Raw genomic sequence first — 12,529 nt, 5'->3', positions numbered from 1 at the left:
ACAAACAGCTGATCGGCAGAGCGGGGCAGCCATTTAAATTTAAATGAAGCCGCGATTATTTTAATCGCGGCTTCATTTCCCTCTGCCGATCTGTCTAATCTACATGCCTCCGTCGATGGAGGCATGTAGTCTAGACACACCCTTAGAAGCTGTCTTTGTAAACTCCAGTTCTGTGTTAGTGTCTCCCCCTTCTCAAGGATCCCTGAATGGATTAAGGATGAAAGATGGCAAGCTAGTTTCACTAGTAAGCTCTCTCAGCCTAGCCTAGCACAGCACACAGTCCCCCAAACAGACCATACTATATGCTTCAAGCAAGCAAGCACAGAACACACAAATTAATTTGAGGATCTTAAAGTGCTTTGTCAACATTCATTACAAAGGGGCCACAGTGTAATTTTATATAACCAAATTTGACAGTTTTGACCATAATCTATGTGAGCCTGAATTTCCCCTTCTGTAAAATGGATTTAACATCTAAGAGGACGTGTCGCTATTACGTTTATAAAATTCATGGCTACGTCTACACTGGCCCCTTCTTCGGAATAGGCATGCTAATTTAGAACTTTGGAATAGGGAAATGCGCGGGGAATTTAAATATCCCCCGCGGGATTTAAATAAACATGGCCGCCGCTTTTTTTCCAGCTTGGGGAAAAGCCGGAAAAGAGCGTCCAGACTGGCACGATCCTCCAGAATAAAGCCCTTTTCCGGAGGATCTCTTATTCCTACTTATTCCTACTTCGATAAGAGATCCTCCGGAAAAGGGCTTTATTCCGGAGGATCGCGCCAGTCTGGACGCTCTTTTCCGGCTTTTCCCCAAGCCGGAAAAAAAGCGGCGGCCATGTTTATTTAAATCCCGCGGGGGATATTTAAATCCCCCGCGCATTTCCCTATTCCAAAGTTCTAAATTAGTATGCCTATTCCGAAGAAGGGGCCAGTGTAGACACAGCCATCATGAGTATTACTACATCTTTTCAGAACAGACAAAACTTTCAGTGACCCCCAGCAAACCAGCAATTTTGACCAAGTGTCCCTTGCAAAATTTTTCCAGAAGTTGGCAACAGAGTAGTCCTCAGTGCAAAGTCCCCTTCTCCTGCAGCACAAAGTGAGAGGACATGGACCTTAAAGCATGCACCCCACGGGTATACACAATTGTATACACAACAGATTAAATTTAGGGTCAATGCCTAGGATCAGCTGTTTACCTGCCATATTGACCCTCTTCAGTACTATGTAGGGTTGCCAGATGGTTTCAACAAAAATACTGGACACACTTGACATTACATCACAATCTACATTACATTTTATTTCCAAAATACTGGACATTTATATTTTCTCAATTTGTTTCCCAAATGGAAAGCTCAAATAGTGGACTGCCTGGTTCAAAACCGAACACCTGGCAACCCATGGATGGGACAGTAGTTTTGCCCCAATCCGCATTTCTGTCAGTCTTCCCTGACTTATCTCGCCTCTTCCTCTTCGCCCCACTTCCCCCTCAGGCGCCAGGCCCCAGGCCCAGACCAGAAGGGAGGAATGCGCTGATGCCTGAAGCCACTTCTAGTGCTTCCTACACTCCCAGCTCTGCCCCGCCTCATTCAGTAATCAGCCGCAGCCATGAGCTAATTCTAAAGCCTTGGTCACCAACCCGTCAATCGTGATCAATTGGTCAATCGGGAGGGCTCAACCAGTTGATCGTGAGGTGTTCGGGGGCCCTCCTATTTCTCCCCACCCCCAAGAAGCCCCGCTACCTACCTCCAGCGACAATGGAGGTAGTGCCGGCTTCCTGTGGGGTGGAAGGAAGTCCGGCAGCTGCGCGCCACTTCCGGGGTTTCAGGAAGTGCACTGGCTGCTCCCCCTCCCTCAAACAGCTGGCACGGTACCAGACCCAGATCTGTGGCATGCTGGGAACTTGCTGTGCGGAGGGGGGAAAGGAGGTAGGAGTCCCCTGAGGAGACGAGTGCCGGGGCTTCCCTTCTCTGGAGAGGGAGGGAGGAGTCCTGGGAGGAGGCATGCGCCAGGGCTTCCCTCCTCTGTGGGAGGGGAGTGGGAGGAGTCCTGGGAGGACATGCATGCCGAGGCTTCCCTCCTCTGCTGTGGGGGACGGAGGGGGGAGAAGTCCCTGGATGAGGTGCACACCAGAGCTTCCATCCTCTGCAGGAGGGGGATGGAGTCCGGGGAGGAGGCACGTGCTGGGGCTTCCCTCCTCTGTGTGGGGGGAGGAGGTGGGAGGACTGGGGACTCCCTGTCCCTTGCCCCCACCAACACCCTGCCCTCTGCCCCCACTGGCACCCTGACCCCTGCCCCAGCACCTACTGGCACCCTGTCCCTGCTGGCACCCTGTCCTCTGCCCCTGCTCCCATTGGCACCCTGTCCCCGCCCGGCCTCCTCTCCCCTGCCCCCACTGGCATCCTGTCCCCTACCCCAGCACCCACTAGCGCCCTTCCCCAGTACCATGTCCTCTGCTCTCACCAGGACAGTTGGGGCCACATTAGTGAGGCTTGGGGGAGGGGGGTTGGAGGAGTCGTTTTTTTGCATCTCACTTGTGTGGGCCCAACTGACTTTTCTGTGGGTCAGTGACCCAACTCAAAACAGGTTCCCCACCCCTCTCATATATAAAGACAATGCTGAAACTTTGTGTTTAACATAATATTTTATTTAAAAATGAAGCCTTGGCCAACAAACCCCTAGTTGGGGCCAATCCCCCATCTGGCCGCAGCATCTTAACACTCCTGCACCACCCCACCTTAGATCTGAGCCTATTATACACTGGAACCCCCTGTCCTGAGCCTCTTACATCCCCAAACTCCTGCACCCCCACATCCTCAGTCTTCTGCCACAACACTCCTACACCATCCACACACTGCACATCATACTCCCAACCTCCCTGCCCTGAGCCCCTCACAACCCCAACCCAAACTCCTGCACCCTCACATCCACAAGCCTGTGGCTTGCTCAGCACCCCAACCCTCCGCCTGACCCCAACACTCCCCAGCCTGGAGCCCCCTCCCGGAGCCAGCATCCCCTTCTCCACCTCCTCCTGCATCCAAATTCCCTTCCAGAGCTTGCACCTCTCACCCCTTCCCACACCCAAATCCCTCGTTCCCACCTGAGAGCCCACACATCCTGTCTCAACCCACTGAGGGTATTGCCAGGTTGCAGGAGTTTTTCCGGGATTCCGGAGGTATCCCAGAAAAACTCTTCTGCGTCCAGGGGTGGGCGGTAGATCTTGGCTTGTTCTGACATTTAAAAGGGTTAAGAGGTTGCAGACCCCCCCGCTCTACAGGCTCTTTTCAAAAGCCTCCCACAGGCGCGTTGAAACGTGTCACTGCGTGTCCCCGAGCCGGCGCGAGGCTTCGCCTTCCCCGCCCCCTGCGCCCTCCCAGGGCTCGAGAGTCCCCGTCCCCCCCCCCGGCCGGGCACAGACTGAACCAATGGGGCGGGGGGAGCCACACACAGACCAGCGCTGGGGCCTGAGGCTGCGCGAGGTTCCTGCTGCCAACAGCTCTCCCTGCCCGGCGAACAGCTGCCGGGGAGAGGAAATGAATCGGTGTCACGTGGTCCACACCAGCCCGGCCAGAGCTCACGTGACAGAATCTTTGTCACTCGCTGCCGAACGTTCGCTCTCGCTGGTTCGGGGTCTCCCAGGCGGCCCAGCTGCTGCGCTATGAAGTGCGGGGGGCTCACGGGCGCCCAGGCGGCCACCCCGGAGACGCAGCAGATTGTGGATGAGGTGAGGGAGCGCGGGCGCGCCGGGGAGCTGCCGCCGCACAAAGGGGGGGGCTGGGCTCAGTGCCTGGGGGGGGAGCGTGCACCGCAAAATCAAAGCAGCGATTCTCTCGTGGAAACGGGGGGAGCGGAGCGGCCGGAGGCGCTGCTGCTGCTCGGGGCACGGGACGATGCCGCAGACAGTGCGCTGACCCCACGCACGTACATTAACTCTCTTTGTGCCTTCCGCTTGCTGATGGGCATCCCCCCCTCAGGCACTTCCCCTGCAGCCCCCTTACCGACGGGACCCCCTTTCCACAAAGTCCATTTTTCTTACTTTGCTGATCTCGCTCCTTCCATCACGAAATCCATCTTTTCCTACTCGCTGTCACTCAAGCTGCCTTTCACCTTCAGATTCGGTACCGATTCCTCCCTCTTGTACAGCATCATGTGTAAAATGGCTGTGTTCCCTCCTCCCCCCCTTACTTTCTTTTCTTTCCTGGACCAAAACTTGTTCCCAGTACATACAAAACTTTGTGGCGATTTTGCCTTTTACTTCATTACTTTACCAACAGATGTGTGATTAAAGTCCCCCATTATTGCCAGGTCCTGTGTTTTGGTTATTTTTTGTTTTAGAAATGTTTGGGTGGTTCATAGTAGCCCCCCCCACACACACACGCAACCTCAGTCTTATTTGTAGCCCTTGTATCTTTACACAGAAACTCTCAACTTGTCTGCCTCTCACTTCCTAGACCACGGAACCCTTATCCCTGTGAGTACACCTTCCTCCCAGGAGTGGAGATGCCTGTCAGTCACATGCTTTTGTGAGTCAGTTTTTCTGTGGTAATAAAATCAGCTCCAAGGCTGCATGTGACTCTAGCTCATCTCTGTCTGCAGCCGGGAGCTGTGTTGTGCTTTAGAGTGGAAAAATAAAATATGCCGAAAATGTTGCAGCATTTTCTTTTTATTTGACTTCATATTAAATAAACACTTAAAAGTCATGCACCATGTTAATTATCCCTTTTATAACATTTTACACAATATATATGATACTTGTTAACATCCAAACCAGCTGTATTATCAGCCTCCCCCTCCAAGGGTCTCATTCCACCCTGTGCACCCTTAGTCTCTCTGTGCTTGACCACAGTCCCTTCGCTGTCCTTTCTGCTAGTCTGCGGACACTCAGGCCCCAAGAGGGAAGGGAGACCTGGGCCCTCCCTCACTCCAGGTCTCAGCCCAGGACCCTAAGAACAGGCACAGTAGCCACCTGTTCAGCTGGTGGGGGCCATACTGCAACTCATCGGCCCGCGGGCCTAATTCTGCCCTGTCCTGAGCTGCTTCTTTCCCTCTTGTTCTGCTCACCTCACCGCCTCCGTCATGGCTCCCTCGCTGGTGGACTTTCCCTCTCTCCTTCCTCCTCGGCGGCGCTCCTCCTCTCGTCCCGCTCGCCTGCCTCCTTCGCCCAGCTCGCCTCACCGCTCCATCCTCTCCTTCGCCCGGGCATTCCCTTTTTAAAACCGGCGCTCTCTCCTCGGGACGCCAGTGCATGCGCTGTCCCGTGGCCTGGCACGGCACCCCGGAGGATCCCTGTGCATGTGTGTGCCACGGCCTCTGAGCACGCCCGGCATAGCCACTTGTCTCCCGCGGCGCTGGGGCTAAACACCCTTTCAGTGCGGGGAGCGGGGTTTTCCCCGTCAAGCCCCATCACACAGGACCTCAATAGTGGTGCACAAGACAAAACTCCCTCATGGGTGGGAAATCTTAGAGAGAATCTTACCAGAGACTGTGATTGGTTGAGGGATACATACCCATGCACCACAAAGAAGTGAGACCAGCTGTTGTAGGCAGGGCCTACAAGGCTGCATTAGTGTTTGTATAATTAATTTGTCTTGTTCCTGAAAATGAAGCTTGAATTCATCCGTCTCATCAACCTACTGCCTATAACGGGGTGGGCAATAATTGCTGATGGGGAGCCACTTCAAAAATTTGGAAAGTGGTCAAGGGCCGCACTCTTCCATGATATTAATGGAGGAGGTCTAGAATGGAGGTTGGGTGCAGATGGGAGTTTGGGGTAAGGGAGGCAGTTGTGACCTGGGGCACTGGGCTGGGGCATTGAGGGGGTTGGATTGTGAGCTATGGCATGGAAGTGTGGTAGAGGAGGGGGTGCAGGGGTTTGGGTTGTGAGCTAGGGCAGGAGGGGACTGTGACAGGAGATTGGGGTGCCGGATCTGGGAGCAGATATGGGTACAGGAAGGGGGTAGAGGATTTGGGTGATATGAAGTAGGGGGCAGAGGATTGGGGAAGGGAGGGTCTGGGGTGCTGGAGGTTGGCTCTTCCAGGAGACTTATCAGCCATTCCTGAATCTGCCTCCGTGCCTGCCCCGCCCCCGCACTGTCTGCAGCCTTGTGTTCTGTAGCCCTTTGTGCTTTGTGGCTGCCTGTTTTTGAAACAGGCAGCTCCCACTGGCCAGTTTCTGGCCAGAAACCAGCCAATGAAATTGTTCTGGGGGCAGGAGGAGCTCCTAAATTTTCCCTCCTCCCCTCCAGAAAAACCCACCCCACAGCCACGTTTCCGAGCAGGGTGCAGGTGGGTTGAGGTAAGTGAGAAGCCTGCCTGGGACTCCCTGCAGCATCCACGGGCTAGATCCGCTGCCTTGGGTGGGATGGATGCAGCCCGCAGGCTAGTCTGCTTATGTGGTCGGAGCACAGAATGACAACCAGTAATTTGTGACTTCTCTTGGGTTCTGACACTGTCTGTGATGTGAGAAAAGTCATTTCCTCGTGCTGTGCCTCAGTTTCCCATTCAGTAAAACGGGACTAAAGATACCTAGCTCACAAGGGGCTGGCAGCCTCAAAGAAGAAGAAGTTATGAAATGCAAAATGCTTATTACTATGTAGGCGCCTAAATCGCTGACACCAGGCAGAGGGTTCCTGTTTATGCATCACTGGACACAGAGAGGCGCCTCGCCTGCAGCCCAGACTTAGGCACCTGTATCCACTGGAGGGGTGGAGATGGGCATAACTCTTCTGTTGGCATCAGCTCCTAGAATGCTGCCTCTTCGTGGCTCTCCGTCTGAGACGCCTACTCCTCCCGAATCATTGTAACGGAAACCTGGGTGCCTAGCTCAGGCTCTGTGGACCAGAGTGAGCTGCCGAAAAATCACAAATGCACCGTAGCAAATGCACGGAGCGTGACAATGCCTAAGGCCTTCGGTGCATCCATGCCAGCTTTTAATTTTGAAAAGGACACAGGGTCCAAAGTGGACTTGTGTTGCCCAGGAGAGGTTTTGTCGGCTTATCACACCCCTGGTTTTCAGCCGTCAACTTCAAAGCATTTTGCATGGGTGGGTCGATGTGCTTTTCCCACAGCACACAAGGGGAAACAGACTCAGAGGCTGTAACTTGCCGAAGGTCACAAAGGAAGGTGACTGGTTAGCTGGATGTAGAATCCAAACCTCCTGACTTCCAGCCTCCTACCCTGGCTGCTGAGCCATGCTGCTTCCCCAGCTCACTGCCTGGCAGGAGCTAGGACCAATTGATGAGCCTGATTCACAGCTCGTTTCCCCTGCGCGCTCCCTGACGGGCACCTGCTCTAGGCTCCCCGCTTCTCCGCCGTCACTTCCTTGGCTGGTGACATGTCCCGTTCCATCCTTTTTTCCAGGGCTGTTTTCCAGGGTGCAGAGTTCCTTGCCCAGCAAGCCAGGGTGCCTAAGCAGGCCAGTGTCTGGCCCTTGTTTTCCTTCCAGGGCTCTGAAGAGCTGCAACGGCCAGCAGCGACAGTCATCACACAGCTCCTTCTAAGCCAGCACCTCTGTTCTTCAGGTGGAAGCAACACAGAGAAAACATTACAAACAAGAAAAGAACCTGCCCACCCTTGTGCACTTACCAGAGGTCACCCTGTCCCCAGACAGGGCTCTGGTAGGAGTCGGCCCTTCGACTCTCAAAGGGGGATTTCTGTGGTGACGAGTTCAGGACAGTCTTTGCTCAGGACTAGCAGGCCCACCAACAGGCCAAACCTCTGAGCACAAGACTGGCCATACTGGGTTGGACCAAGTGTCCATCTCGCCCAGTGTCCTGTCTTCTGACAGTGGCCAATGCCAGGTGCCCCAGAAGGAAAGAACAGAACAGGTGATCCTCAAGTGATCCATCCTCTGTTGCCCATTCCCAACTTCTGACAGAGGCTAGAGGCTCCATTCCTGGCCAGCCTGGCTAATAGCCATTAATGGACCTATGCTCCATGAATTTATCTAGCTCTTTTCTGAACCCTGTTAAAGACCTGGCATTCACAACATCCTCTGGCAAGGAGTTCCACTGGTTGGAGCCCTGCTGCAACCACCAGGGCCGGCAATTTCTTGGCCTTTCTGGCTATTATCGGCATTTTGTTCCCCAATCCGCAGCCATTGCAGCCCCCCCTTGCCTCGCTCCTGAAGAAGGACAGCCCCTGACAAATCAGCAGCGCTGCTGAGTGTGAAGAGGCCTTTGGCACCCTGAAGAGGATTCTGTCGCAGGACCCAGTGCTTTTTAGTCTGGATTTTGATAAGGGATTTGTGCTACAGACGGAAACCTCCGGAGTACGGTTGGGGGTGTTCCTCTCACAAGAGGGGGAGGGAGACGAACTCCCTGCCTTGTATTTGAGTAGGAAGCTGTTCCCGCGGGAGTGCAAGTACTCCACGATTGAAAAGGAAGCCCATTGAGGCTCCATTATTATTTATTAGGTGCTCCCTTAGTCCTCGCGACGGACCATGCCCCTCTGCAGTGGCTACAGCGGATGAAAGACACCAATGCCTGCCTCACGCTGATACCTAACACTGCAGTAATACGCCTTATCGGTCTATCAGCGAGCCAGTAAGGAACATCTAAATGCTGACTTTGTCTCCCGCCCAGGGGAAGAGCCAGAATCCAGCCCCGGAGACCCAAGACTGGGTTTGCAGGAGGGGGAGTACAGTGAATCAGTGCGGCCACCCGGCCCCACCCACAGGAAGCAGAAGGGCGGAGCCAGAAGTATAAAAGGAGGACCTCCCGCCTCAGTAGAAGCCCGGCTGTTGAGCAGGCCAGACGCTCGGCCCAAGTTCCCTAGGAGGAAGGCCCCACTGAGCTGCCCTCGGCGGGAGGACTGGTCTGGGCCGCCATGACCACTGCTGGGCCCTGACGACTGGGTGGGGCTGCAGAGACTGCTGCCAGGGCCTGAGGGTTTCCCAGGACCCTTGCCAAGCCCTGAAGAATGGACGGGACTCTTGCCTGCCCTGGACCCAGAGCCCATGGACACGCTGCCAGCCCCTTTGCCCTGCAGCAGACCCTGCGGAGCTGAGTTGGAGCCAGGTAGGACCCCAGGAGGAATCGGGAAGCAGCCCAGGGGCAGCCAGCATGACTCCGGCAGAGGAGACAGAGGTCAGCTGGGCGGCATGTTGTGGCCAGGATCCCCGCTGACCTGTGACCTGGTTGGTGTGTTGCAGCCAGGATCCCCGCCAAGCAGCCTGCACGGCCACTGTTAGGGCCCTGGGCTGGGACGCAGTGGAGCGGCTGGGCCTGCGTCCCCCCTGCCACCCCTCACTTTGGGTGGCAGGATCCCCCAGTAAGGAGAAAACCCCCTCGCCTGTCGGCCCTCTGCCTGCAGGAAGACCTGACCCCTGCTTGGCCTGCAGACAGGCCTGAGTGTTGAACTGCTTAACTGTTTGTCTGCTGTTCCGCCCGGACCCAGGGCCTGGGCTCATAAACTGCTACTGGGCCTGTAGTCTGGCCCGAGATCCGGACTTCTGCTCCTGGAAGAGAGTCAGCCTGGCCTCCCGCTGACTGGAACCATTACCCCAAACTGGGTTGGACCAAGGGTCCATCTAGCCCAGTATCCTGACTTCTGGCAATGGCCAGTGCTAGGTGCCCCAAAGGGAATGAACAGAACGGGTCATCAGCAAGTGATCCATTCCCAGCTTCTGACACAGACTAGGGACTCCATTCCTACCCGGCCTGGCTTAATAGCCATTGGTGGACGTATCTTCCATGAATCTATCTTGCTCTTCTTTGAACCCTGTTACAGTCCTGGCCTTCACCCCATCCTCTGGCAAGGAGTTCCACAGGCTGACTGTGTGTTGTGTATGAGGAAAAACTTCCTTTGTTTGTCTTAAACCTTCTACCTTTTAATTTCATTTGGTGACCCCGGTCGTTCTTCTGTTATCTCTTTCATATAAAATTGGCCTTTAATCTTGAGACTCTGGGGTGATCAGCAGACAATGGCCCTCTCCTCAGGGTATAGCTTCAAAAGACTGAGTTTGGGGCATCACTGGAAGTAGGGAATTTGCTTTCAGCTCCCCCTGAAGAGACGCCAGCCAAACCACTTGATACTCTGTCCCAAAAGCCCCTTGTTCTCTGGCACAGTATGCAGTACAGTCGGGAAGTTCTACTTCCCAGGCTTGATATCACATCTCCCCGTGTAGAGAGAAAATACAGTCCCAGCCCACAGTACTGTGTAGCCTTTGGGTTTAATACACTGGATTCCAAAGATACTCACACTTCATTCAGTGAGGCTTTTTGGGGAGAAGGCACGAAATTGCCATCTGTTAAAATCAGTGGTAGGTGACTTGTGCCCCATTGGAATTCTACATGTGGCCCGTGAGACATTTTGGTTCCTGCTGCGCACACACAGGGTTACCCGATTCTGCTGGGTTTTGTCCACATTGGTTTTTTCTTACTGGCATTACTGGAGTGACCACACGTACAGCAAGGGCACGTGAAGTGAGGTTCAGGCCGATCGCACACAACACTGATTGTAATTGCTGAGCGCTCCCTGTGCCGCCAGTTAAAGAGGGGCTGCTTTGCAGGAGGTTCTGTCAGTGCAACCCTCAAATTCCAAGTGCGCAAGCGCAGACCACAGCACTGCCCTAGCCCAAGAGAACATCTCGGTTAGCACAATCTTGTGGCTCGCTGAGCGGAAGGAGGGCCGCTCATGCAGCCACTCACGAGCCTAGGTTGCCCATCGCTCTGTTACATCCTGCTGTATGGAACATCTCCTACTTCAGCCATTCTGTTTTGGAGACGCGGGAAGTGCTACATGTGCACAGATGCCCCGGCAGGGTGACCTGTACTGATGGAAACACTGATCGTGGGGCGCCTGGGTTCCAGACTTTGCATCTGCCTAGACTGAGCACTAAAAACTCTTCTGTTTCCTTAAGGTGAAGCTTCAGGTGGAAGAAAAAGAAGGGAAGAAATTTGAGGTCTTTAATGCTGTGGAATTTAAAACACAGCTGGTTGCTGGAATAAACTACTTCATCAAGGTACAGGGCAGTGGGGAACAGGGTCTCAATCTGAATCTTATCTGCATAGTAATTAGTTAATTACAAAGAGGTGCCTGTGATTTGGCCCTTAGAATGAGTGCCGCAGGGTAGAAAGGGCTAAAAAGTACTAACTGTGTAAGCGATTACAGTTCCACCGCTTACGTGGTTAAACGGGCTCTGCGGGCTGCCAGCCCTGTGGGCTCCCAGCACCACCTACCTCACCAGCTACTGGCAGCTCCAACACTGCAAGAGTTTAACCATTAACCAAAACCGATAAACATTAGCATATCAGACACCCAGTTAAACTGCTACATCCATATCCCAGAGGGACTGGGCCCTTTAAGAGGGAGTGGGGTGCAGCACACCTGTTACTCATCAGCCCTCCCTCGGTTGGGCTTAAAAGAGGGCCCTGTGCGGGATGGGGGTGGGGGCATATTGGCAAGTGAGAACTGTTTGAGACCAGGAGAGAGCGAGAGACCTGGAGAGTCTAAGGGGATACGGAGAGGGACAGGAAGCAGCAAGGAAGATCTGACAGGAGCTGCTTGGCAGAGAGCCGAGTTTAGAAGGAGACCAGTAGCTGTGAGCTGCTGGAGAGTAGCTGGGAGCCCCCCCAGACAAGCAGAAGTTTCAGGCAGCGTCCCCTTGTCCAAGGGGAAGAGCTAGCTCAGTCTGGGGAAGCTGAGCCTGGAAGTTGAGGGTTTTGCAGGAGGGTGGATTCCCCTGAGCAGGGTGGGGTAGGACAGGCAGGCGGGTGGGCCTGGGGGAGTGGAATGCTGAAAGAGAGGGAGCCCTGGGGAGAAGACCTGAGCCAAGGGCTGTGGGAAGACTCAGGTATGGAGGCCCTTGGATTAGGGCAAAAGGAGCTGGGAACAAAGCGTTCCCAGGTGGGGACTCGCTGGGAGTGCCCCAGAAGAGGGCGATGGGAAAACCCAATGTACGTTTGTCTGTTGTGACCCCAAACAAGCCACTCTTCCCTAGCGTGGCACCGTGCAACAGCCATGTGATTAGAAGGCATTGTAGGGTTTGCAGTCCCAGCTTAGATTAGACTAGAGCATTTCCCTCCATTAATAAATGAACCCCACCCTGGGCAGGTAAACCAGTAGGATGATCCTCATATTACAGATGGGAAACAACCTTTCTGGGCTTGAGTGACCTGCCCCAGGGCCACACAGTCAGTATGTGAAAGAGTCAGGAAGTGAGCTCACCTGTGCCCCAGTAAGAAGATGGCCCCTCCTCAGCGCCCCTTCCCCTATCCCCAAGCGCGCCTGTGCTAGAATGCCCTGTCCCTGGAAGGCTTTTTTCCCCATGGCATTTCCTGTCCCTTTCTTCTTACCTTTCAGGTCCATGTTGGCAATGAGGAGTTCTTGCACTTGCGGGTGTTCAAAAGCCTTCCTCACGAGAACAAACCACTGAGCCTCGCCAGCTATCAGAGCAGCAAGACGACGCATGATGAGCTGGCTTACTTCTAGGGGGCTCTTTGAAAGAGCCCCTCTCACGTTTATAGGCTGCAAAGTGTTTCTATACCGATGAAAATGTTCTTTAAAATCTTGTCTGACAAATTTT

At 54.2% G+C, this 12,529-nt stretch overlaps 1 protein-coding gene across 1 annotated transcript; it reads left to right on the top strand.

Annotated features, from left to right (window-relative positions):
- The first annotated feature begins 3,443 nt into the window (after positions 1 to 3,443).
- On the top strand, positions 3,444 to 12,529 carry LOC142819225 (cystatin-B-like). Its single transcript, XM_075904537.1, has 3 exons — positions 3,444 to 3,727; positions 10,865 to 10,966; positions 12,307 to 12,529. The coding sequence occupies exons 1-3, from the start codon at positions 3,662 to 3,664 to the stop codon at positions 12,433 to 12,435; spliced, it is 297 nt and encodes a 98-aa protein (XP_075760652.1). The 5' UTR covers positions 3,444 to 3,661; the 3' UTR covers positions 12,436 to 12,529.

This window comes from Pelodiscus sinensis, chromosome 1, assembly GCF_049634645.1.
Source record: "Pelodiscus sinensis isolate JC-2024 chromosome 1, ASM4963464v1, whole genome shotgun sequence".
In the NCBI taxonomy this organism is placed as follows: Eukaryota; Metazoa; Chordata; order Testudines; family Trionychidae; genus Pelodiscus; species Pelodiscus sinensis.
Note: the sequence above shows the minus strand (reverse complement) of the source record. Positions and strands in the feature narration are given on the sequence as shown.

Bases quoted from the DNA above. Each gene is read 5' to 3' on its own strand.
- LOC142819225 (XM_075904537.1), top strand. From the start codon at position 3,662: ATGAAGTGCGGGGGGCTCACGGGCGCCCAGGCGGCCACCCCGGAGACG. The intron at 3,728-10,864 runs GTGAGGGAGCGC...TGTTTCCTTAAG, and splicing joins CGCAGCAGATTGTGGATGAG to GTGAAGCTTCAGGTGGAAGA. The intron at 10,967-12,306 runs GTACAGGGCAGT...CTTACCTTTCAG, and splicing joins GAATAAACTACTTCATCAAG to GTCCATGTTGGCAATGAGGA.